Source organism: Pristiophorus japonicus, chromosome 1 (assembly GCF_044704955.1).
Source record: "Pristiophorus japonicus isolate sPriJap1 chromosome 1, sPriJap1.hap1, whole genome shotgun sequence".
NCBI classification, from domain to species: Eukaryota; Metazoa; Chordata; class Chondrichthyes; family Pristiophoridae; genus Pristiophorus; species Pristiophorus japonicus.
In genome coordinates, this window is record NC_091977.1 from 93,773,117 (window position 1) to 93,799,705 (window position 26,589).

The 26,589-nt window shown below is 42.3% G+C and overlaps 1 protein-coding gene across 2 annotated transcripts in view; it reads left to right on the plus strand.

Annotated features, from left to right (window-relative positions):
• Window positions 1-25,790, plus strand: part of ror2 (receptor tyrosine kinase-like orphan receptor 2) — a 415,513-nt gene extending 389,723 nt beyond the window's left edge. For both annotated transcript variants that reach the window (XM_070859424.1, XM_070859490.1), the window contains exons 7-9: window positions 7,817-8,071; window positions 17,693-17,895; window positions 23,274-25,790. In XM_070859424.1, coding sequence (XP_070715525.1) covers window positions 7,817-8,071; window positions 17,693-17,895; window positions 23,274-24,722 — 1,907 coding nt within the window. In that variant the 3' untranslated portion in view covers window positions 24,723-25,790. The remainder of the gene's footprint in view (window positions 1-7,816; window positions 8,072-17,692; window positions 17,896-23,273) is intronic.
• The last annotated feature ends 799 nt before the right edge of the window (window positions 25,791-26,589 follow it).

Genomic DNA, 26,589 nt, shown 5'->3' on the forward strand with positions numbered 1-26,589 from the left:
CCCTTCTCCTGAAACTATGTCCCCTGGTTCTGGACTTCCCCCAACATCGGGAACATTCTTCCTGCATCTAACCTGTCCAGTCCCGTCAGAATTTTATATGTTTCTATGCGATCCCCTCTCATCTTTTTAAACTCCAGTGAATACAGGCCCAGTCGATCCAGTCTCTCCTCATATGTCAGTCCTGCCATCCCGGGAATCAGTCTGGTGAACCTTCGCTGCACTCCCTCAATAGCAAGAACGTCCTTCCTCAGATTAGGAGATCAAAACTGAACATAATATTCCAGGTGAGGCCTCACTTATGCCCTGTACAACTACAGTAAGACCTCCCTGCTCCTATACTCAAATCCCCTAGCTATGAAGGCCAACATATCATTTGCCTTCCTCACCGCCTGCTGTACCTGCATGCCAACTTTCAATGACTGATGTACCATGACACCCAGGTCTTGCTGCACCTCCCTTTTTCCTAATCTTCCACCATTCAGATAATATTTTGCCTTCGTGTTTTGCCACCAAAGTGGATAACCTCACATTTATCCATATTATACTGCATCTGCCACACGTTTGCCCACTCACCTAACCTGTCCAAGTCACCCTGCAGCCTTGTGCATCCTCCTCACCACTCACACCGCCACCCAGCTTAGTGTCATCTGCAAACTTGGAGATATTTACACTCAATTCCCTCATCCAAATCATGAATGTATATTGTAAATAGCTGGGGTCCCAGCACTGAGCCCTGCGGCACCCCACTAGTCACTGCCTGCCATTCTGAAAAGGACCTGTTTATCCCGATTCTCTGCTTCCTGTCTGCCAACCAGTTCTCTATCCACGTCAGTACATTACCCCAATACTATGTGCTTTAATTTTGCACACCAGTCTCTTGTGTGGGACCTTGTCAAAAGCCTTTTGAAAGTTCAAATACACCACATTCACTGGTTCTCCCTCGTCCACTCTACTAGTTACATCCTCAAAAAATTCTAGAAGATTTGTCAAGCATGATTTCCCTTTCATAAATCCATGCTGACTTGGACCGATCCTGTCACTGCTTTTCAAATGTGCTGCTATTTCATCTTTTATTAATTGATTACGACATTTTCCCCACTACTGATGACAAGCTAACCAGTCTATAATTACCCGTTTTCTCTCTCTTTCCTTTCTTAAAAAGTGCTGTTACATCAGCTAACCCCAGTCCATAGAAACTGATCCAGAGTCGATAGAACATGATCACCAATGCATCCACTATTTCTAGGGCTACTTCCTTAAGTACTCTGGGATGCAGACTATCAGGCCCCGGGGATTTATTGGCCTTCAATCCCATGTATTTCCCGAACACAATTTCCTTCAGTTCCTCTTTCTCATTAGACCCTCGGTCTCCTAGTATTTCCGGAAGGTTATTTGTGTCTTCCTTCATGAAGACAGAACCAAAGTATTTGTTTAACTGGTCCACCATTTCTTTGTTCCGCATTATAAATTCACCTGAATCTGACTGCAAGGGACCTACGCTTGTTTTCACTAATCTTTTTCTCTTCACATATGCATAGAATCTTTTGCAGTCACTTTTTATGTTCCCAGCAAGCTTCCTTTCATACTCTATTTCCCCCCCTCCTAATTAAACCCTTTGTCCTCCTCTGCTGTATTACAAAATTCTCCCACTCCTCAGGTTTGCTGCTTTTTCTGGCCAATTTATGTGCCTCTTCCTTGGATTTAACACTATCCTTAATTTCCCTTGTTAGCCACGGTTGAGTCACCTTCCCCGTTTTATTTTTACTCCAGACAGGGATGTACAATTGTTGAAGTTCAACCATGTGATCTTTAAATATTTGCCATTGCCTATCCACTGTCAACCCTTTAAGTATCACTCGCCAGTCCATTCTAGCCAATTCACGTCTCATATCATCGAGGTTACCTTTCCTTAAATTCAGGACCTTAGTCTCTGAATTACCTGTGTCACTCTCCATCTCAATAAATAATTCTACCATATTATGGTCATTCTTCCCCAAGGGGCCTTGCACAACAAGACTGTTAATTAACCCTTTCTCATTACACATCACCCAGTCTAGGATGGCCAGCTCTCTAGTTGGTTCCTCGACATATTGGTCGAGAAAACCATCCCTAATACACTCCAAGAAATCTTCCTCCGCCGCATTGCTACCGATTTGGTTAGCCCAATCAATATGTAGATTAAAATCGCCCATGATAACTGCTGTAGCTTTATTGCATGCATCCCTAATTTTTTGTTTGATGCTGTCCCCAACCTCAATATTACTGTTTGGTGGTCTGTACACAACTTCCACTCGCGTTTTCTGCCCTTTGGTATTCCGTCGCTCCACCCATACAGATTCCACATTATCCAAGCTAATGTCCTTCCTTACTATTGCATTAATTTCCTCTAACTCGCAACGCCACCCCACCTCCTTTTCCTCTCTGTCTATCCTTCCTAAATGTTGAATACCCCTGGATGTTGAGTTCCCAGCCTTGGTCACCCTGGAGCCATGTCTCCGTGATGCCAATTACATCATATCCTTTAACTGTTATCTGCGCAGTTAATTCGTCCACCTTAATCCGCATACTCCTCGCATTGAGGCACAGAGCTTTCAGGCTTGTCTTTTTAACACCCTTTGCCCTTTAGAATTTTGCTGTAATGTGGCCCTTTTTGCTTTTTGCCTTGGGTTTCTCTGCCCTCTACTTTTACTTTTACTTTTCTTCTTTCTATCTTTTGCTTGTGCCCCCATTCTACTTCCATCTGTCTCCCTGCATAGGTTTCCATCCCGCTGCCATATTAGTTTAACCCCTCCCCAACAACACTAGCAAACACTCCTGCTAGGACATTGGTTCCGGTCCTGTCCAGGTGCAGACCGTCCAGTTTGTACTGGACCCACCCCAGAACCGGTTCCAATGTCCCAGGAATTTGAATCCCTCCCTTCTGCACCACTCCTCAAGCCACGTATTCATCTGAGCTATCCTGCGATTCCTACTCTGACTATTACATGGCACTGGTAGCAATCCCGAGATTACTACTTCTGAGGTCCTACTTTTTAATTTAGCTCCTAGCTCCCTCAATTCATCTTGTAGGACCTCATCCCGTTTTTTCCCTACTAATCTTCGCAACAGTGTATGTCTTTGTTTTCAATTTGATATCATCCTTTACTTCCATAGTTATCCACGGATGGTTCACCCTTCTCTTAGTCTTTCTGTCTCACTGGAATATATCTTTGCTGAGAGTTATGAAATATCTCCTTAAATGTCTGCCACTGCTTATCTACTGTCTTGCCCTTTAATCTTTTTTTCCCAGTCCACATTTGCCAACTCTGTCTTCATACCTTTTTGTAATTGCCTTTATTTAAGTTCAGGACATTAGTTTGAGACCAAAGTTTCTCTCCCTCAAACTATTTGAAATTCTATCAAGCTATGATCACTCTTCCCAAGAGGATCTTTACTATGAGATCATTAATTAATCTAGTCTCATTACACATTACCAGATCTAAAATAGTCTGCTCCCTGGTTGGTTCCACAATGTATTGTTCTAAGAAATCATCCCGAATACACTCGATGAACTTTTCCTCAAGGCTACCTTTGCCAATTTGATTTGTCCAATCAATATGAAGATGACAATTGCCCATGATTATTGTCGTACCTTTCTTATAAGCCTCCATTATTTCTTGATTTATACTCTGTCCTGCAGGGGTCCTGTAGACTACTTCCACTAGTGACTTATTTCCCTTATTATTTCTTATCCCCACCCAAATGATTCTGCATCTTGATCTTCTGAGCCAATATCATTTCTCGCGACTGCACTGATCTTATCCTTTATTAAAAGAGCTACCCCTCCTTTTCTTTTCTGCCTATCCTTCTGAAATGTCAAATACCCTTGAATGTTCTGTCACCTTACAACTATGTCGCTGTAATGGCTATCAGATCATTCCCATTTATTTCTATTCGTGCCATCAACTCATCTTGTCGTCTGATGAATGCTGCATGCATTCAGATAGAGCTTTTAATTTTGACTTTTTACCATTTTCCCTACTGACCCCAATTTCTGATGCACTCTTATGTTTGTACGCTCTGTCCTTTCCTGTCACACTGGGTTATCATTACCCTGCACTGTTGCCTTCTCCTTTCTCTTTGACTTTTTAAACTTCTACTCACCTGATCCCTCCCCCCCACTAATTAGTTTAAAACCCTATCTACAACCCTAGTTATTCAGTTCACCAGGAACCTGGTCCCAGCATGGCTCAAGTGAAGCTCGTCCCAACGGAACAGCTCTCTCTTATCCCAGTACTGGTGCCAGTGCCCTATGAACCGAAACCTAGTTTCCAATTCTTATTTTCCAAGTAATATGTGACCTCCCTATTTTTCTTCTGTTCAAATTCATTTGCCAATTATATGCCCATTCTGCAATTTTGTCTTGCAATTTGTTGCAGTCCTCCTCAGTATTGACTATTCGCCTCCCCCCCAATTTGGTGTCGTCTGCAAATTTAGAAATTGTGTTTTTGATTCCAAAGTCTGATTCATCAATATAAATTTTTAACAACAGTGGTCCCAGCACTGATCCTTGTGGAACATCACTACCCACCTTCTGCCAATCTGAATAGCTACCCTTTATCTCTGCTTTCTGGCTTGAAGCCAGCTATCCATTAAGCTACTTGTCACCTGACTCTGCATTCCCTGACTTTATTAATTAGTCTATTATGGGGTACCTTATCAAAGGCCTTTTGAAAATCTAGATCAATTAAATCTACTGCATTACCCTTGTCTACTCTCTCTGTTACTTCTTCAAAAAATCCTTTTGAAATCCATGCTGACTTCATTATTATATTTTTGGTTTCCATTAATTCTGTTTTTCCTTTAGTAGGGATTCCATTATTTTTTTTCTTACACCGATATTAAGTTAACTGGTCTATACTTCCCTGAACATGTTCTATTTCCCTGCTTAAATATAAGTGTCACATTAGCTGCCAGTCTTCTGGCACTACACCTTTTTTCTAATGAATTATTAAATATGCATAGTAATATCTGTGCTATCTCTTCCCTAGATTCTTTTAAAATGCACAGATGTGATCTGTCTGGACCAGTGGTTTAATCCTGTTTGAGTTTGATTAGTTTATTTAATATTTCTCCTTTTTTAATTTTAAATACAGTTATCTAATTTTTAATCTCATCATCCAATGTCATGTCCACCTATTCTATCTCCCTGGTAAATACTGAAGCAAAGTAATTATTTAATATTTCTACCATTTATTTATCGCTGCCTGTGATTTTATCTTGTCTGTCCCTTACTGGCCTTATTCCCATCCTGACTTTCCTTTTTTTATTTATGTGCTTGCAGAATATTTTACTACTTTGTTTTATGTTCTTTGATAATTTAATTTCATAGTTCCTGTTTGCCTTCCTATTTTATTTTTACTTCTCTCCTAATCTCCTCATATTCTCCCTTGTCATGCTTGCCCCTGCTGTCCATTTACTTAGTGTATGCCTCTTTCCTTACCCTAAAATTTTCCCTTGTGTCTTTATTATCCATGGTGTCTCAATAGTATTTATCTTCTTCTGTTTTTTAGTGGAATATGTTTTTCCTGGACTCTGTTGAATAGCATTTCAAATTTTTCCCACTGTTCTACATCATCGTTTGCCAATATTGTTGTCCATTTTATTTTCCCAAATTCTATTTGCAGACCCTCAAAATCAGCTTTTCTCCAATCTATTACCCTGGTCTTCGTCATACTTATGTTCTTCTCAATTATCATCTTAAAGAGTATTATATGATGGCCACTATTGCCTAGATGTTCCCCTGGTTTTATTTATTTTATCTGCTCTGGTTCATTCCCCATTTCTAGATCCAGTAGCAAATCCTCCCTTGTCAGGAGTCCTGTACACATTGTAGGAACTCCATTCTCTTATCCCCTTTTCCTACCTGTTCTGTCCAATTAATATCAGGGTAGTTGAAATCCCCCATGATTATTATTCTATGTTCTTACTTATTTCTCTAATTTGTTTGCATATTTCTTCCTCCACCTCCGTTCCACTATTAGGTGGTCTGTAGACTATCCCTAATAGTGTGATTAATCCTTTATTATCTTTTATCTCTATCCACATGGATTCTATTTCTGTCTTACTGATAGTTGCCTCACTTTTTTTCTACTGCCATTATGTTATCCCGAATATGTACAGCTACTCCACCGCCCCCTTTTCCCCCTTTATCTTTTCAAAATATGTTCTACCCTACACTGTTTAATTCCCAGTCCTGATTTTTCTGTAGCCATGTCTCAGTCATCTCAACTATGTCTGGTTCCTCGCAATGTATTATTACTTCCCGTTCCCCTGTTTTGTTATGGACACTGTGCGCATTGCTGTACAGTGAGTTTAATTCATTTTTAACAGCAGTTCTTCTCTCTTTATTTTAACCATCTTTTTATACTCCTGTTCTATAACTCTCTATTCCTTGGCCGTCTTTGTCCTCTCTTACTTTAGTCTTTCCTATGTTCTCCTCTCCTGTTTCATTTATATTTAGGCTGATTTCATTTCTTGGAGATCACTCCCCCGTCTTACTAGTTTAAAGCCTTTGCCACCTCCCTATTTACCCTTTCTGCTAGGACATGGGTCCCATTCTGGTTCAGGTTGAGCCTGTCCCATCGATACCACTGCTTCCTGTCCCAGTACTGGTGCCAGTGTCTCATGAAAAGGAACTCCTTTTCCCACACCAGCCCTTTAGCCACTTGTTAATTCTCCAGATCTGACTGTTTCTATGTCAATCTTCACATGGCTAGGGCAATAATCCAGAGTTCCTAACTCCTGATACTCCCTCAGCAGGACTGCCTTCCTGTTCCTACCTAAGTCACTTGTTTCAACATGGACCTCGACAACTGGATTTCCCTCCCTCTTCCAAATTCCTCTCCAGCCTCCACAAGATATCCCTTACCCTGGCACCGGTTAGGCAACATACCCTTCGGGATTCTCATTTGTGGCTGCAGAGGACGCTATCTATCCTCCTAATTATAGAATCCCCTATCATTATCACATTTCTATTCTGCTCTTTTCCACCCCCCCCCACCCCCTGAACATGGTTCCTTGGTCTACTTTGTGGCTGTCCTGCCTGCACTCTTTCTTCTTGTCCTCACAGGTAGCTTGCTAGTACATCACATCTCTTGGACAGGACCAGTGTCTGTGGGACCTCCTTCTCAACCTCACCGAAGTCCCGCCACCCGGCTCCTTAACAGTCGCACCATCCCCTTTCTGAACTCATGCTTTATTCTGGAGTGTAACTATCCAGAAACTGCTCCCCCTCCTTTCTAACTCGCACTCCAGGTCAGTGACTCTGAGCCGGAGTGACTGAAGGAAGAGATATTTCCAGGAGCTAGCTAAGCCAAAATCTTGTACTCAGCTTTTTCCGAATGTAATGTTTCAAAGTTTATTATGGTCTCTTTGGTAACAGATTTGAGAGGGGAATCAACATGAGTTTCAAATATATGTAGACTTCAAGATTAGTTCAGTCTGAGTGAGAGTTCCTTTTTGAAGTCTAATTATGAATTATTATTGGATACATTGTTATTGTAAAACACAGGCTACAGCCAGAAATATTTTCAAACTTAACACCAAAACATTGCAGCTACATTGAACCACTATATCATGTGGATTTTATTACTGGGTCAGCGAGGAATGACACTGAAGGCAAAGCGAGAACAAAAGTTAGGTGTGATTGAAGGATGTATAACAAAATAACCAGCATGAATTGCAGGAACAAAGAAGATTAGGGTTTTGAGCATTAAATAAAATATATTTTATTAAGTCTAATGTTCTCTATGTGCTAAGTGTATCTTTGTTTAAGTTGGCCATACAGATAATAAATGCTACAATGGCAGTGGAGCAGATTACAGAGGAACGGTCAGCATGACCAAATCAGGATACAAGTGCCAGTTGTGGAATTCCCAATATCCTCACCCTCATCAGTTCAGCAGCTTGGAGTATCCAGAACTTGGAGGTGGCCATGCTTACTGTCGAAATCCCGGTGGACAAATGGATGGACCCTGGTGCTACACACAGAGTGAAGCTCGTCTTGAACTCTGTGATATTCCTGCCTGCCGTAAGCTTTAATAGCCTGTTTCGTGATAACATAACCTGTACCATAAAACCATATGTTGATATTTTGCTAACAGTATGTTAAGTATAATAGTGAATTCACCTGCAATGAATCACATGTAATTTAAACCTAAACAATATAAAGGAAAGGCAAACTATCATTAATAAAGGACAAAGTAGTGGAGTGGGTTAGCATACTACCCTGTGATCTTTGGGGCTTGGTTTGACCCCAACCTGGACTGATGGGGTGAAAGTAAGCATGAGACACACTGCAGAACTAACCCTAATTTGGCAATCATTGATAATCTCATTCGGGAAGGTCACAAGGATAGCTAGTGAAGGGGAATGGAAAATGTCTCACTGGTGCAGTAGGAAGTACTATTCTGAGACTTGGGCTGAGTAGAGGGAGTCTTCTTCTGCATCCAGCCCATACTATTACTGATCCAGGATTGCTTGATTCCAAATCTGGGTGCTTGAAATGGTAAATGTTTTCCATTCCCCAATGCTAATATCCCTCTGCTTGGTTCAACTGTGCTCTTCGGCGAAGATACCAAGTGGAGGCTGGCCTTTTTCTCCTCATCGAGGTAAAGAAATGCAGAGGCACAACACCCTGAGCTGCTGTTGTGCATAACCTGACAACTAGCTCCAGAGCAGCACTGGTAAAGGATTGGGAGCAGGTTGCTTGCTCACCATTTTGTTTGGAGAATGGTGCTTCGGAGTGAGGGAAGAACGCGAAGAGTGAGCATTTGAATTAAATAAATTGAAACATACTTCGAACAGACCATCAGTTTCTTCAATATTAAATCTCTAGGTAATTCTGGACCAAATAATAAAAAAAACCTTAAACAGAAGATGTGCTGTAGTCATTCTCCAAAGCTACTGGTCAGGACTTTAAGGATAAGAATACCACACCTGTTACACAAGAGCTCTAAAATTAACATTATTTACATATTGACTCACGTTTTTTAATTCATTCACGGGGTGTGGGTGTCATTGGCAAGGCCGGCATTTATTGCCCATTCCTACTTGCCTTCGAGAAGGTGGTGGTGAGCCACCTTCTTGAACCGCTGCAGTCGTGTGGTGATGCTTCTTTAAGTGGTTTGGTGCAACTGGCCATTTCAGAGAGCAGTTAATAATCAACCATATTGCTGTGAGTCTGGAGTCACCTATGGGCCAGATCCGGTAAGGACGGCAAATTTCCTTCCCTAAAGGACATTCGTGAACCTGATGGGTTTTTAAGACAATCCGGTAGTTTCATGGTCACTATTACTGATGCTAGCTTTTTATTCTAGATTTATTTCATTAACTGGATTTAAATGCCACAGCTGCTGTGGTGGGATTTGAACTACTGCCTCCGGATCATTAGTCCAGGCCAGTAACATAACCACTATTCTGCACAAGATAAAAGATAACAGGGTTGGGGGTAATATATTAGCATGGATAGAGGATTGGCTTAGTAACAGAAAACAGAGAGTCGGGATAAATGGGTCATTTTCCGGTTGGCAAACAGTGACTAGTGGGGTGCAGCAGGGATTAGTGCTGGGACCCCAACTATTTACAATCTATATTAATGACTTGGATGAACAGACCAAGTGTAATGTAGCCAAGTTTACTGACTATACAAAGATGGGTGGGAAAACAAATTTTGAGGAGGGCACAAATAATCTGTAAAGGGATATAGACAGACTAAGTGAGTGGGCAAAAATTTGGCAGATGGAGTATATTGTGAGAAAATGTGAGTGCATCCACTTTGGCAGAAATAATAGAAAAGCAATTTATAATTTAAATGGAGAAAAATTGCAAAGTGCTGCAGTACAGAGGGACTTGGGGGCCCTTGTGCATGAAACACAAAAAGTTAGTATGCAGGTACAGCAAGTAATCAGGGAGGCAAATGGAATGTTGGCCTTTGTTGCAAGGGGGATAGAGTATAAAAGTAGAGAAATCCTGTTACAACTGTACAGGGTATTGGTAAGGCCCACACCTGGAGTACTGCGTACAGTGTTTGTCTCCGTATTTAAGGAAGGATATACTTGCATTGGAGGCTGTTCAGAGAAGGTTCACTAGGTTGATTCCGGAGATGAGGGGGTTGACTTACGAAGATAGGTTGAGTAGGTTGGGCCAATACACATTGGAGTTCAGAAGAATGAGAGGTGATCTTAGTGAAACATAAGATAATGAGGGGACTTGAAGAGGTGGATGCAGAGAGGATATTTCCACTCCTAGGGGAAACTAAAACTAGTGTGAGGAACCTTCACCTGCAAATCAAATAAGGCTTGCTGAGTAACAGTATCATGAGGCCTCGGCAATGAGTGCAAGTGTGGGTCCATTACATGCAGGTGTAACTCTGACATGAAAGGGAGTCTCCATTGCGAGAATGCATACATATACAATCCTCAGCAATCAAATGCTGCTTCAGTGACTATATAGTGAAGGTGGGAAATAAGAGAAGGTAAAGGAGAGGCTCGTGGATGGAAGGTGAGGAGCTGGGGGAACATGTACTCACTTTCATCAGGTGAATGATGCTGTTGAGCCTTTTGCGGCATTGGGTGGCGGTGCGGTTATGAATGGAGGTCCCCGACATCTCCAAAGCAATCTTTCTCTAGGCATTGATAAATAGAGCGCGAGTCCATCTGCCTATGTCGGGGCAACGAATGTACCTCCTTCCCTCCACAGCCTCAATGAGGGTCTTGAGTTACGCATCAGAGAATCGGCTGGTCCTCCTTGCTCTTCCTGGATTAGCCATACCTTTGCAAGAAACTGATTCCCTGCTCAGGGCCTAGCTGCAAAACCTGTCCTTTAAGAAGGCCAGGGAGCAGCTGGTTCGTTGGCAGTAAATCGGCACTAGTTGAATTTCACGGCCCAATCGGCCACTCCGCACTCACACTGCTGCAAGCAGCCCATTCCCGCCACCAATACCACTCCACTCCATTTTTCAACCAAAAATGCTGAATTCCCACCTTGTGGCCACCGCATCCATTTCGGCGGTATAGAACGCCGAAAAGCAATAGGTACAACTCGTTTCGGGCAGTGGGTAATTTTGGCCCCGACATATTCGCATGAGGGGGAAAGGAAGGGCATCCAAAGCTAGAGCACCCTGGATGACTAAAGATAGGAAGTCAAAAAGAGGCTTATAATTTAAGGTTCATAATGCAGTAGAGAGCCAAGCTGAATTCAGAAAGTGCAGAAGAGATATAAAAAGGGAAAAAGAGGGACAAAGAGAGAGTATGAGAATAGATTAGTGACTAACATTAAAGAGAACTCAAAAGTCTTTTATAAACGTATAAATGGTAAAAGTGTAGTCATCGAAAGGGTGGGGCCGATTAGGGACCAAAAAGATCATCTTTTGGAGGCAGAGGGCATGGCTGAGGTATTAAGTGAATACTTTGCATCTGTTTTCACTGGAGAAGAGGATGTGCCAATGTAGCAGTAAATGAGGCGGTAGTAGTAGTATTGATGACGTATATAAGGACTTGCAATAAAGTATCACATAATAGACATGTTGGCAAAATTAAGACCATGGGATTAAAAGAATAGTGGCAACGTAGATATGAAATTGGCTAAGGGACAGAAAGCAGAGAGTAATGATGAACAGCTGTTTTTCAGACTGGAGGGAGAGATACAGTGGTGTTTCCCCATGGGTCGCTATAAGGACACTTGCACTTTGATCTATATTAATGACCTGGACTTGGGTATACAGCGCATAATTTCAATGCTTGCGAATGAAACAAAACTCAGAAATGTAGTAAACAATGAGGACGAAAGTAGCCGACTTTTTAGGAGGACATAGACAGACTGGTGAAATGGGCAGATACACGGCAGATGAAAGTTAAGGCAGGGAAGTGTGAAGCGATACATTTTGGTAGGAAAATGAAGAGCGGCAATATAAACTAAATGATACAATTTTAAAGGGGGTGCAGGAACAGAGAAGCCTGGGGCTGCACGTACACAAATCTTTAAAGATGGCAGGACAAGTTGAGAAGGCTGTTAGAAAAGCATATTGGATTACTTTGCTTTATTAATAGAGGCATAGACTACAAAAGCAAGAAAGTTATACTAAACCTTTATAAAATACTGGCTCGAGTATTGTGTTCATTTCTGGGCATCACACTTTAGGAAGGCTATCAAGACCTTGGAGAGGGTGCAGAGGAGGTACTGGAATGGTACCAAGGATGAAAAACTTCAGTTCATGGAGAAACCTGAGAAACTGAGATTGTTCTCTTCCTTCAAGCAGAGAATGTTAACAGGAGATTTGCTAGAAGTTTTAATAGAGCAAATAAGGAGAAACTGTTTTCAGGGATAAGTGGTAAGCCATTTAGGACCGAGATGAGGAGAAACTTCTTCACTTAGAGAGTTGTTAACCTGTGGAATTCCGTACCGCAGAGAGTTGTTAATGCCAATTCGCTGGATATATTCAAGAGGGAGTTAGATATGGCCCTTATGGCTAAAGGAATCAAGGGGTATGGAGAGAAAGCAGGAAAGGGGTACTGAGGTGAATGATCAGCCATGATCTTATTGAATGATGGTGCAGGCTCTAAGGGCTGAATGGCCTACTCCTGCACTTATTTTTCTATGTTTCTATGTAAAAGGGTCTGTAACCAGAGGACACTGAAGGTGATTGGCAAAAGAACTAGAGGTGACCTGAAGGAAAAAAGACTATGCAGTGAGTGGTTGCGATCTGAAATGCACTGCCTGAAAGGGTGGTGAAAGCAGATTCAACAGTAGCCTTCAATAGAGAATTGGATAAATACTTGAAGCGAAGAAAATTACAAGGCAATGGGGAAAGAGCAGGGGAGTAGGACTAATTGGACAGCTCTATCAAAGACCAGGCACAATGGGCTGAAAGGCCTCCTATGCTTTATCATTCTATGATTCTAATGTGAGACATAAAGACTGAAATTTGATAACTTAAAAAAGAATGTTGCTTGTCTAAATCACTGACAATATAGCACTGCAATGCTTATACAACCCTGATAGTGCTACAATATTAAATTGAGCACTGGAGGGCGCTACAGTAGTTCATTAAAGAAAGGAAGTAAAAATATTAAAAGACTTGCATTTATATAGCACGTTTCACGACCACTGGATGTCCCAAAGCTCTTTACAGTCAATTAAGTACTTATTGAAGTGTAGTCACTGTTGTAATGGGGGAAACGGGGCAGCCAATGTGTGCACAGCAAGCTCCCACAAACAGCAATGTGATAATGACCAGATAATCTATTTTTGTTATGATTGAGGGATAAATATTGGCCAGGCTACCAGGACACTGGCAGACAGGGCCTCAGCTTAACGTCTCATCCGAAAGACAGCACCTCCGACAGTGCAGCACTCCCTCAGCACTGCACTGGAATGTCAGTCTAGATTTATGTGTTCAAGTCTATTACAACAACCTGCATTTCTATAGTGCTTTACTGTAATAAAATGAGCTAAAATGCTCCATGAATGAGAGAACAGACTGAGCCAGAGTAGGATAATTAGGAGAGCTAACTTTAAATCCAGGTCGAAAGGTAGGTATGGTGAGCTCTTTAAAGATAGAATATGGCACAGGTTTACGAAGGGAGTTCTTGAGCATATATATCAAAGCTGTGACACCAAATGAGGAGCACTGGGGAGGGGGGAAGAGAGAGAGAATGTACAGAGTTGGACAATTATAGGATGTGGGCTGTGATGCAGAGCGAGGTGAGGTTGCAGAGAATGGATGGAGTGAGGCCATGGAGGGACTTGTAAATTTTAGGTAAGGATTTTGAATTTTGTGCATTGGAAAATGAGTAAGTCAGTGGAGATTGAAAGGATAGAGATGATTAGCAAGCGGGAGTTAATGTGGGGAGGATGCAAGTAATGGAATTTTGGATAAGGTGGAGCTTGTTTAGGGAGGAATCTGAGGTATGAGAGACAAAAGTGCTTGCGAAGTTGAGTCAAAATAATGCAAGTGTAATTATGGGTTTTAGTGGCAATGGGAGTAAGATAGGGGTAGCCATTCTAGGGGCAATGTTTCAAAGATGAAAATATGTGGTCAGAGTAATGGATTTGAAGCTCTGCTCTGGGTCAGGGCACCAAGACTATGAGCCATCTGCTTAGAAAGGGGTTGGAGTTGCCGTTAAGGATATGGAGTTTTGGTCGAGCACCAAATAAGATGGCTTCAGTTTTCCTGATGTTCAGCTGGAGAAAACTCTGGTTCATCCATGACTTGAAGCCAGATAAACAGAGAAAGTAAGAGATTTCATGTGATTTAAACGTACTTTTAATTAATGTTTTAAATACTTAAATTTACTCAATAAATTATTCATAGTGATGGCCAAGCTAATATATCTGTAAAATTATAAGATACAAAGTCATTATTGAATAAATTAATTGTATGCAAGGTAACAGTGAGATATTTTACAAAGCAGTCACTGAAATAATTATCAGTTAAGTTCCCAAAACATTAAGTTTGGGGACTTCAGGAAATGTTGGTAAATGATTGGTAAATAGAAATGACTGACTGAAAATAAACTGTTATTTTAATAACATTTCTTCCTCTTCTTCCCTTTAACTTGCATTTTTGTCGAAAAATATTTTGTCACCTGACTGGAAACTTCATACATGTGCTTAAAATTGTTAGTGACGGTTACTGTAGCTTCTGATTTAAACATTGTTACCATCAGTGACATTTTCTCAATTAAGTTATGTAAATTTATCAACGTTGACTTCCTTTTATTTCTGTTTATCTTTTTGCAAAATGTATGTCAGTGAACCCTGATAACCTCAATGGTAGAACTGGGTTAGAGCAGACACTGAGGTAGATATTACAAGGAAGATGACTATACATCATAGTAGTTGTTTGCCTATGTGCTTCTGGTTTAACTGTGTGCTCCCTCAAGAGTTCTCAACAACTTACAAACAAACCACTTCTCCAACTATCTTTTCAACACACTATTCAAACAGCAAAAGCTTACAAATCAATAAAAGGATGTTTATAAGAACATAAGAACATAAGAATTAGGAACAGGAGTAGGCCATCTAGCCCCTCGAGCCTGCTCCGCCATTCAACAAGATCATGGCTGATCTGGCCGTGGACTCAGCTCCACTTACCCGCCCGCTCCCCATAACCCTTAATTCCCTTATTGGTTAAAAATCTATCTATCTGTGATTTGAAAACATTCAATGAGCTAGCCTCAACTGCTTCCTTGGGCAGAGAATTCCACAGATTCACAACCCTCTGGGAGAAGAAATTCTTTCTCAACTCGGTTATAAATTGGCTCCCCCGTATTTTGAGGCAGTGCCCCCTGGTTCTAGTCTCCACGACCAGTGGAAACAACCTCTCTGCCTCTATCTTGTCTATCCCTTTCATTATTTTAAATGTTTCTATAAGATCCCCCCTCATCCTTCTGAACTCCAACGAGTAAACACCCAGTCTACTCAATCTATCATCATAAGGTAACTCCTCATCTCTGGAATCCGCCTAGTGAATCGTCTCTGTACCCCCTCCAAAGCTAGTATATCCTTCCTTAAGTAAGGTGACCAAAACTGCACGCAGTACTCCAGGTGCGGCCTCACCAATACCCTGTACAATTGCAGCAGGGACCTCCCTGCTTTTGTACTCCATCCCTCTCGCAATGAAGGCCAACATTCCATTCGCCTTCCTGATTACCTGCTGCACCTGCAAACTAACTTTTTGGGATTCATGCACAAGGACCCCCAGGTCCCTCTGCACTGCAGCATGTTGTAATTTCTCTCCATTCAAATAATATTCCCTTTTACTGTTTTTTCCCCCAAGGTGGATGACCTCACATTTTCCGACATTGTATTCCATCTGCCAAACCTTAGCCCATTCGCTTAACCTATCTAATTCTCTTTGCAGCCTCTCTGTGTCCTCTATACAACCTGCTTTCCCACTAATCTTTGTGTCATCTGCAAATTTTGTTACACTACACTCTGTCCCCTCTTCCAGGTCATCTATATATATTGTAAACAGTTGTGGTCCCAGCACCGATCCCTGCGGCACACCACTAACCACCGATTTCCAACCCGAAAAGGACCCATTTATCCCGACTCTCTGCTTTCTGTTAACCAGCCAATTCTCGATCCATGCTAATACATTTCCTCTGACTCCGCGTACCTTTATCTTCTGCAGTAACCTTTTGTGTGGCACCTTATCGAATGCCTTTTGGAAATCTAAATACACCACATCCATCGGTACATCTCTATCCACCATGCTCGTTATATCCTCAAAGAATTCCAGGAAATTAGTTAAACATGATTTCCCCTTCATGAATCCATGTTGCATCTGCTTGATTGCACTATTCCTATCTAGATGTCCCGCTATTTCTTACTTAATGATAGCTTCAAGCATTTTCCCCACTACAGATGTTAAACTAACCGGCCTATAGTTACCTGCCTTTTGTCTGCCCCTTTTTTAAACAGAGGGGTTACATTAGCTGCTTTCCAATCCGATGGTACCTCCCCAGAGTCCAGAGAATTTTGGTAGATTATAACGAATGCATCTGCTATAACTTCCGCCATCTCTTTTAATACCCTGGGATGCATTTCATCAGGATCAGAGGACTTGTCTACCTGGAGTCCCATTAGCCTGTCCAGCACTACCCCCCTAGTGATAGTGATTGTCTCAAGGTCCTCCCTTCCCACATTCCTGTGACCAGCAATTTTTGGCATGGTTTTTGTGTCTTCCACTGTGAAGACCGAAGCAAAATAATTGTTTAAGGTCTCAGCCATTTCCACATTTCCCATTATTAAATCCCCCTTCTCATCTTCTAAGAGACCAACATTTACTTTAGTCACTCTTTTCCGTTTTATATATCGGTAAAAGCTTTTACTAAATGTTTTTATGTTTTGCGCAAGTTTACTTTCGTAATCTATCTTTCCTTTCTTTATTGCTTTCTTAGTCATTCTTTGCTGTCGTTTAAAATTTTCCAAATCTTCTAGTTTCCCACTAACCATGGCCACCTTATTGGTTTTTAATTTGATACTCTCCTTTATTTCCTTGGTTATCCACGGCTGGTTATCCCTTCTCTTACCGCCCTTCTTTTTCACTGGAATATATTTTTGTTGAGCACTATGAAAGACATCCTTAAAAGTCCTCCACTGTTATTCAATTGTGCCACCGTTTAGTCTGTGTTCCCAGTCTACTTTAGCCAACTCTGCCCTCATCCCACTGTAGTCCCCTTTGTTTAAGCATAGTATGCTCGTTTGAGACACTATTTTCTCACCCTCAATCTGTATTACAAATTCAACCATACTGTGATCACTCATTCCGAGAGGATCTTTTACTAGGAGATCGTTTATTCTGTCTCATTACACAGGACCAGATCTAAGATAGCTTGCTCCCTTGTAGATTCTGTAACATACTGTTCTAAGAAACAATCCCGTATGCATTCTATGAATTCTTCCTCAAGGCTACCCCGTGCAATTTGATTTGACTAATCGTTATGTAGGTTAAAATCCCCCATGATTACTGCCTGTTCCTTTTTCACATGCCTCCATTATTCCCTTGATTATTGTCCACCCCACCGTGAAGTTATTATTTGGGGGCCTATAAACTACGCCCACCAGTGTAAAGGGATGCTCCAGTATGGCACTCTGAGCAAACCAGAGCAATATCAACAGCCTATTTACCTGTTTATTTCTACAGATCCACGTGAAAATAGCAAAATGGAGATCCTCTACATACTTGTCCCCAGCATTGCCATTCCACTGGTCATTGCTTTGCTGTTTTTCCTTGTCTGTATGTGTCGAAACAAACACAAGGCGTCTGCACCTTCTCCACAGAGGCGTCAGCTGATGGCATCTCCCAGTCAGGACATGGAGATGCCACTCATTAGCCCTCACAAACAGGTAATTTTATGCTAGTGTCACATAATATTTTAACATCGTTATATAATTTTCAGATCATCTGTCAGCTTGACTCAATGGTTGTGCTCTCTCCTCTGAGCTCAAGACTATGTGTTTGAGTGCATAATCTAGACTCACACTCTAGTGATGAGTCCTCCATTATTGGAGGTTCTCTCTTTGTGGAGGGGATGTTAAACCAAGGTCCTGTCTGCTTGGTCCAGTTGTGGAAATGGGCATTCAAGGATCCAAATGCACTTTTCACAGAAGAGTTTGACGTTTACCTGGCAAACATTAATTGATCGTTCACCTCATAGCCATTTATGGATATTGCTGGTGCAGAATGGCTGCCACATTTGAAACTTCTTGGGGTGAAATATATATATAACTGCAAGGAGCATTATCTGTTGTTCGGGCTGCATTAAGTCTATACTGCTAAACTCAAGATCTGTTTGTCTCATCTATATTTTAGGATCTGTACATAGTGTAATTCCAGAGTCTTACATTTACAAGGAGTTTGAGATTGTTTTTGAACATGTTAAGCCCTGGAAGTGCCTGAGGCTGGACAGGGCACAAGTCACGTTTGGAGCCAAAACCCTACTCTGCTGGACAAGATCTTTAAATTCCAATTGGCGGGAAGGTCATGTGTGGATCTGCAACCCACCTTCTCCCCCCGCTCCCCCCTCCTCCCAAATCAAGGGAGTGTGTCGGAGGGAGTTCATAAGCTATCCCAGGAATTTCCTTCCTTTATGCAATTAAAAGGCCTCGGTGAAACTCTCGCTGTTGAGAACTGGTGTGAGACCCTCTTGAGGCCACCCTACGCGAAGCAATTAACCTGTCTCAAATTCGGGATAGGGTCTCCCAGCGAAGAGTTGCCTCGGGAATCTCCAAGCCTATGTAATAGTACTGATCTATTTTGGGAACTTAACCAATCTTCATTTTTTTTTTCATTCGTTCCTGGGATGTGGGCGTCACTGGGAAGGCCAGTATTTGCCTCTGATAAAGTGGTAGTGAGCCCCCCTTCTTGAACCACTGCAGTCTATGTGGTGATTGCACTCCCGTAGTGCGGTTATGGAGGCAGTTCCAGTATTTTGTCCCAGCGACTATGAAGGAACAGCGATATAGTTCCAAGTCAGGATGGTGTGTGACTTGGAAGGAAACTTGCAGGTGGTGGTGTTTCGATTGGCCTGCTGCCCTTGTCCTTCTAGGTGGTAGAGGTCACAGATTTAGGACATGCTGTTGAAGAAGCCTTGGCGAGATGCTCCAGTGCATCTTTTAACTGGTACACACTGCAGCTACAGTGCGCCAGTAGTGGGGGTAGTGAATGTTTAAGGTGGAGGATGGAGTGCCAATCATGTGGTCGGATTCGGCGATGGTAATACCGTTGAATGTCAAGGGGCGGTGGTTGGACTCGCTTGTTGGAGATAGTCATTGCCTGCCACTTGTGTGACATGAATGTTACTTGCCACTGATCCGCCCAAGCCTGAATGCGTCCAGGTCTTGCTGCATGCAGCTATGGACTGCTTCATTATCTGAGGAGTTGAGTGGAACTGAATACTGTGAAATCATCAGCGAACATCCCCACTTCTGACCTTATGATGGAGGGAAGGTCATCGATGAAACAGCTCAAGATGGTTGGGCCTAGGACACTGCCCTGAGAAACTCCTTCAGCAATGTCCTGGGAATGAGATGATTGACCTCCAACAATCGCAACCGTCTTCCTTTGTGCTAGGTATGATTCCAGCCAGTGGAGAGTTTTCCCCCCCGATTCCCATTGACTTCAATTTTGCTAGGGCTCCTTAATGCCACAATCTGTCAAATGCTGCCTTGATGTTAAGGGCAGTCACTCACGTCTTACCTCTGGAATTCAGCTCTTCTGCCCATGTTTTGACCATGAGATCTGAAGCCGAGTGGTCCTGGCGAAACCCAAACTGAGCATCGGTGAGCAGGTTATTGGTGAGTAAATGCCGCTTGATAGCATTCTTGACAACACCTTCCATCACTTTGCTGATGATTGAGAGTAGACTGATGGGACGGTAATTGGCTGGATTGGATTTGTCCTGCTTTTTGTGAACAGGACATACCTGGGCAGTGTTCCACATTGTTTGGTAGATGCCAGTGTTGCAGCTGTACTGAAACAGCTTGGCTAGAGGCACGGCTAATTCTGGAGCATAAGTTTTCAGCACGACAGCTGGGATGTTGTTGGGGTCCATAGCCTTTGCTGCATCCAGTACGCTCGGCTGTTTCTTGATATCACGTGGGGGGAATCGAATTGGCTGAAGACTGGCTTCTGTGATGGTGGGGACCTCAAGTGGAGGCCGAGATGGATCATCCACTCGGCACTTTTGGCTGAAGATGGTTGTGAATACTTCAGGCTTTTCCTTTGCACACGTGTGCTGGGCTCTGACATCATTGAGGATGGGGATATTCATGGAGCTTCCTCCTCCCGTTAGTTGTTTAATTGTCCTCCACCATTCAGGACTGGATGTGGCAGGACTGCAAAGCTTTGATCTGATCCGATGATTGTAGGATTGCTTTGCTCTGTCTATAATATGCTGCTTCTGCTGTTTAATATTCATGTAGTCCTGTGTTGCAGCTTCCCAGGTTGGCACCTCATTTTTAGGTACACCTGGTGCTGCTCTTGGCGTGCACTCCTCATTGAACCAGGATTGGTCCCCTGGCTTTCTGGTAGAGTGAGGGACATGCCAGGCCATGAGATTACAGATTGTAGTGGAATACAGTTCTGCTGCTGCTGAAAACATACTTGACCTCATCCTCGCCAATCTATTTGTCGCAGATGCATCTGTCCATGTCAGTGTTGGTAGTAGTGACCACTGCAGTGTCTTTGTGGAGATGAAATCCTGTCTTCACACTGAGGACATCCTCCCTCATGCTGTGTGGCACTACCACTGTGCTAAATGGGATAGATTCAGAACGGGTCTAGCAGCTCAAAACTGGGCATCCATGAGTTGTTGTGGGCCTTCAGCAGCAACAGAATTGTATTCCACCACAATCTGTAACCTCATGGCCCGGCATATCACTCACTCTTACCATTACCATTAAGCCAGGGGACCAACTCTGGTTTAATGAGGCGTGTAGAAGAACATGCTAGGAGCAGCACCAGGTGTACCTAATAATGAGGTTCCAAACTGCTGAAGCTACAATACAGAACTGCATACATGCTAAAAAGTGGAAGCAGCATGCTACAGACAGAGCTAAGTGATCGCACAACCAACAGATAAGATCAAAGCTCTGCAGTCTTGCCACTTCCAGTCGTGCAACAATTAATGGGAGGAGGAGGCTCCATGAATATCCCCATCCTCAATGTTGGTGGAGCCCAGCATGTAAGTGCAAAAGACAAGGCTGAAGCAATCATCTTCAGCCAGAAGTGCCGACTGGATGATCCATCTCGGCCTCCTCCTGAGGTCCCCACCATCACAGAAGCCAGTCTTCAGCCAATTCGATTCACTTCACATGATATCAGGAAATGGCTTAGCGCACTGGATATGGAAAAGGCTATGGGCCCAGGCAACATCCCGGCTGTTGTGCTGAAGACTCGTGCTCCAGAACTAGCCATGCCAAAATTTGGCAGATGGAGTATAATGTTGGAAAGTGTGAGGTTATGAACTTTGGCAGAAAAAAATCAAAGAGCAAGTTATTATTTAAATGGAGAAAAATTGCAAAGTGCTGCAGTACAGCGGGACCTGGGGGTACTTGTGCATGAAACACAAAAGGTTATATGCAGGTACAGCAAGTGATCAGGAAGACCAATGGAATCTTGGCCTTTATTGCAAAGGGGATGGCGTATAAAAGCAGGGCAATCTTGCTACAGTTATATAGGGTATTGGTGAGGCCACACCTGGAATACTGCCTACTGTTTTGGTTTCCATATTTAAGAAAGGATATACTTGCTTTGGAGGCAGTTCAGAGAAGGTTCACTAGGTTAATTCCGGGGATGAGGGGGTTGACTTATGAGGAAAGGTTGAGTAGGCTACTCATTGGAATTCAGAAGAATGAGAGGTGATCTTAGCGAAACGTATAAGATTATGAGGGGGCTTGACAAGGTGGATGCAGAGAGGATGTTTCCACTGATGGGGGAGACAAGAACTAGGGGGCATAATCTTAGAATAAGGGGCCACCCATTTAAAACTGAGATGAGGAGGAATTTCTTCTGAGGGTTGTAAATCTGTGGAATTCGCTGCCTCAGAGAGCTGTGGAAGCCGGGTCATTGAATAAATTTAAGACAGAGATAGACAGTTTCTTAATTGATAAGGGGTTATGGGGAATGGCAGGGAAGTGGACCTGAGTCCATGATCGGATCAGCCATGATTGTATTAAATGGCGGAACAGGCTTGAGGAGCCGTATGGCCTTCTCCTGCGCCTATTATGTTCTTATATCTCTAGCCAAGCTGTTCCCATATAGCTACAATACTGGCATCTGCCCAACAAAGTGTAAAATTGCCCAGGTATGTCCTATCCACAAAAAGCAAGGCAAATCCAATCTGGCCAATTACCACCCCATTAGCCTGCTCTCAATCATCAACAACAAAGTGATGGAAGGTGACATCAACAGTGCTATCAAGCAGCACTTACTCACTAACAACATGCTTATCAATGCTCTGTTTGGGTTCTGCCAGGACCACTCGGCTCCAGACCTCATTTCAGCCTTGCTGCAAAAATAGACAAAATAATTGAAATCCAGAGGTGAGGTGAGAGTGACTGCCCTTGAAATCAAAGCAGCATTTGACCGAGTGTGGCATCAAGGAGCCCTAGTAAAATTGTAGTCAATGGGAATTGGGGAAAATTCTCCACTTGCTGGAGTCATACCTTGCACAAAGAAAGATGGCTGTGGTTGTTGGAGGCCAATCATCTCAGTCCCAGGATATTGCTGCAGGAGTTCCTCAGGGCACATTTTAAATATTTTCTCACATCAAAAATATTTCATTTACTAAGAAACTGACTAGTGTACACCAGTGAAACTATTAAATGGTTCAGTATAGTTTTTTAAAGTCTTTTTTCAGTGGTTGTAAATCTGGTTACTAATGGGTGGAGGACTGGATACTCTTATTAAAGATATTTATTTTTCGTGATAAACTCATTTTCACCTGTATTAATAAAACTGCACCTGGTTACCACTTTAAAATACATCAAGGGATAATTTTTAATGGAAAGAAAAGAAAAAGAAACAATTATGCTGTACTGCGCTGGTTTATTGAAGATTTTACATTTGTGATTATGCAAAAAAAAATGATCGGAAACATGAACTGTAACCTAACCAGTGTAATTTCAAGCGCATTTTTGGCACAATTTCCTGATTAAGCCCAATGTGAAAACTCTACCCCTGACTCTTTTGTTAACCAATTTCTTTTGGATTGTCTTTCTAGGGGAAATTGAAAGATATCTGTCTATCTGCAGTGCGATTTATGGAAGAGCTTGGAGAGGATCGGTTTGGGAAAGTATACAAGGGACATCTGTACAGCACAGGCCCTGGCGAACAAGCACAAGTTATAGCTATTAAAACTATGAAGGATAAAACTGAAGTGTCCCTTAGAGAAGAATTCAAACATGAAGCTTTGATGCGATCTCGGCTGCAGCATCCAAATATCGTTTGCCTCCTTGGCATAGTGACCAAAGAACAGCCCATGAGCATGATCTTTAGTTACCCTTCCCAGAGTGACCTTCATGAATTCCTAGTAATGCGGTCACCACATTCAGATATTGGCAGTAGCGATGATGACAGGACAGTGAAGTCTGCACTGGAGCCAGCTGACTTCCTGCACATTGTGACTCAGATAGCAGCAGGCATGGAATATCTCTCCAGCCACCATGTCGTACACAAGGATCTGGCCACTAGGAATGTCTTGGTTTGTGATAAACTCCATGTAAAAATATCTGATTTGGGCATTTTCAGAGAGGTGTACTCTGCAGATTACTACAAGCTGATGGGGAATTCACTTCTACCGATCCGCTGGATGCCACCTGAAGCCATCATATATGGCAAGTTTTCTGTCGATTCCGATATATGGTCATTTGGGGTAGTGGCGTGGGAAATATTTGGCTATGGCCTGCAACCATATTGTGGGTATTCCAATCAAGATGTCATAGAAATGATAAGAAACCGTCATGTATTGCCTTGTCCTGATGACTGCCCAGCCTGGGTGTACAGTCTGATGCTGGAATGTTGGAATGAATTTCCATCAAGAAGACCACGGTTTAAAGATATCCACACAAGACTCCGAACGTGGGAAAATCTGTCCAACTATAACAGCTCAGCTCCTCCTTCTGGGGGCAGCAATGCCACACAGACTAGTTCCCTCAGCACAAGTCCAGTCAGTAATGTTAGTAATGCAAGATATGTGGGACCAAAGCAAAAAGCACATTTTCCACCGCCTCAGTTCATACCTGTAAAAGGACAGATACGGCCGATGGTTCCACCACCCCAATTGTACATTCCAGTAAATGGCTACCAGCCAATGCCAACCTATGGTGCCTATTTGCCAAATTTTTACCCAATGCAAATCCAGATGCAGATGCCTCAGCAGTTACCCCCACAGATGGTACCAAAGACAGGTTCCCACAACAGTGGAAGTGGCTCCACGAGTACAGGTTATGTAACAACAGCGCCCTCAAATGCGTCTGGTACAGACCGCATTGCTTTGATCCCAGACCAGTCAAATGGCACAGAAGATGAGCCTAATGAGCCCACTGTTGTAGAAGAAGTACCTGCATCTGAGAATCTCCAAGACGATGAAATGTTGGTACCAGAAACAGAGTTACTCGGTGATGCTGACACCCCACAAACTGCTGAAGTGGAAGTGGATACAGAAGCATGAACTAATTTTTTTCCAAACAAAGATGAAGCCGCATTCATTACCAACACATTAGTGATTTAAAAAAAAGAATGTGAAACAGCAAAGTGTTAAACCTTAAGTCTTTTTGATTTTTCTTTAAAAAGAGCATCTCTATTCATTACTCACATGGGTGCAATCTTATCGGTGGCTTGCCTTTTTGTATTAGGCTGCCCTTAAATTTGTCATTGGCAGCTGGCACAGTAAGAAATCTCTGATCCTTGCAATTTATATTCACTGTTCAGTGGAACGTATGCAGGCCGCAAAGGTGGCTAGTATTGCACATTTGAACAGAAATGTGTTCTGGAGGCTTACGACTCGACTGAATAAGCAGTTTTGATTTTCTACTGTTGCTGTGCAACTTTACACTATCGAGCAATACCTCGTATTTATATAACACAGTAACCTAGATGCTGACACTTTGAACTGTAATGAAACACGCTTTATGAAGTAAAAACTGATGCATGGGGAAAAACTACCAACAAATATCCTTCAATTCTCAAAGGAGGTACTTTCATTGTACATATTTGTACACGTGAATGTTGGTTACTCCATAGTGATTTTATAAACATTTTACTGGAACGCAAAGAAAGGACATTCTGATGACTCAGCAGTATTTTGAAAACACCCCCCTCCCCAACTCCTACTCCTCAGGCTCCCAACAACCAATCAACTCATGGCTGAAGTGATACAGGCTGGGATGTAAATAACCTGAAGAAATTTACATGGAAAAAAGGAGAATGAAAGGGGTTTTCACAATATCCTAACATTTTACAAAAGAGAACTGGTGTGCAGGTAGCTACTGTGTGGCATCTGACAGAAGAGGCGCTGCTCTTTGTTCTATCGCAGCACAGAGACGAGAAAGCATGTTACATACCAAACTACACTATTACTGTTTTGTATTAACCAGAAAATGATTGTTTAACTGCCTTACTCTATATTTTGCATGTACAATGTCAATGAATTGATTACAGGTTTCCACTTTTTAAACATTTTAAGTGAAATATTTTGTAAATACAAAAAAATGCACACTCATTTTAAAAATCCTACTATTTCTCAGTCAATCTCCTATGTTTGCAAACTATTTTGCATATGGAGTCAATTCTTTCCTTCCTTTATTTTTAAAAGAAATATGCTGTACAGAAAATGAACTGCATTTTGCATTTTTTTAAATCTCAAGGCTTTAATTGTAATTTATGTTTCATGATATTTGTTTGTTTTTTAACATATACCTGATAATGAAACAAAAGTTTGATTTTATAATTTAACTGTAAACTTGCTAAGTAAATACTTATTCCACTTGGTTTGATTTCCCCTTTTATTGAACAGCCTTTAAATGTCCTGTTTAGTTTATAAGGAGGTTCTTGCTAAGCACACCAGAAGATTTGCATTACTGTAATGAGCACACTGTTTATATATTTTGTAAACCAAGCCACATAGCATTTCAAATAAAGTAATGAAACACCATGTGTGTGCAGTTTCTTGCTAAAGATTGTGGCTGTGAAATTTGGAGGTTTAGCCTCACCATTAAGTCCGGTTTTGCTAGAAAAATGGCAGCCGCCTCGTTTTCGGCCGTCCTGTGGTGGGCGCCATTTTGGGGAGGTCGGGAAGGCTGCCATTGCCTGTGTTCGCTCCAGATATTTAAAGTGAGGCAGATCATGTCATCAATGAATGTGCAACACTGATTTGATGCATGATCTGCCATTTTTGACGTCGCCGCTCCACTTACTGCCCTCTCATAATCACAACCCGCTGACCATGTATTCAGTAGCAGGAAGGACTCCCCACCAGCACTATTTAAAGAGATCATCAACATCTAGCACTGACTTGCTTTTTCAGTTCGACTGGCTCT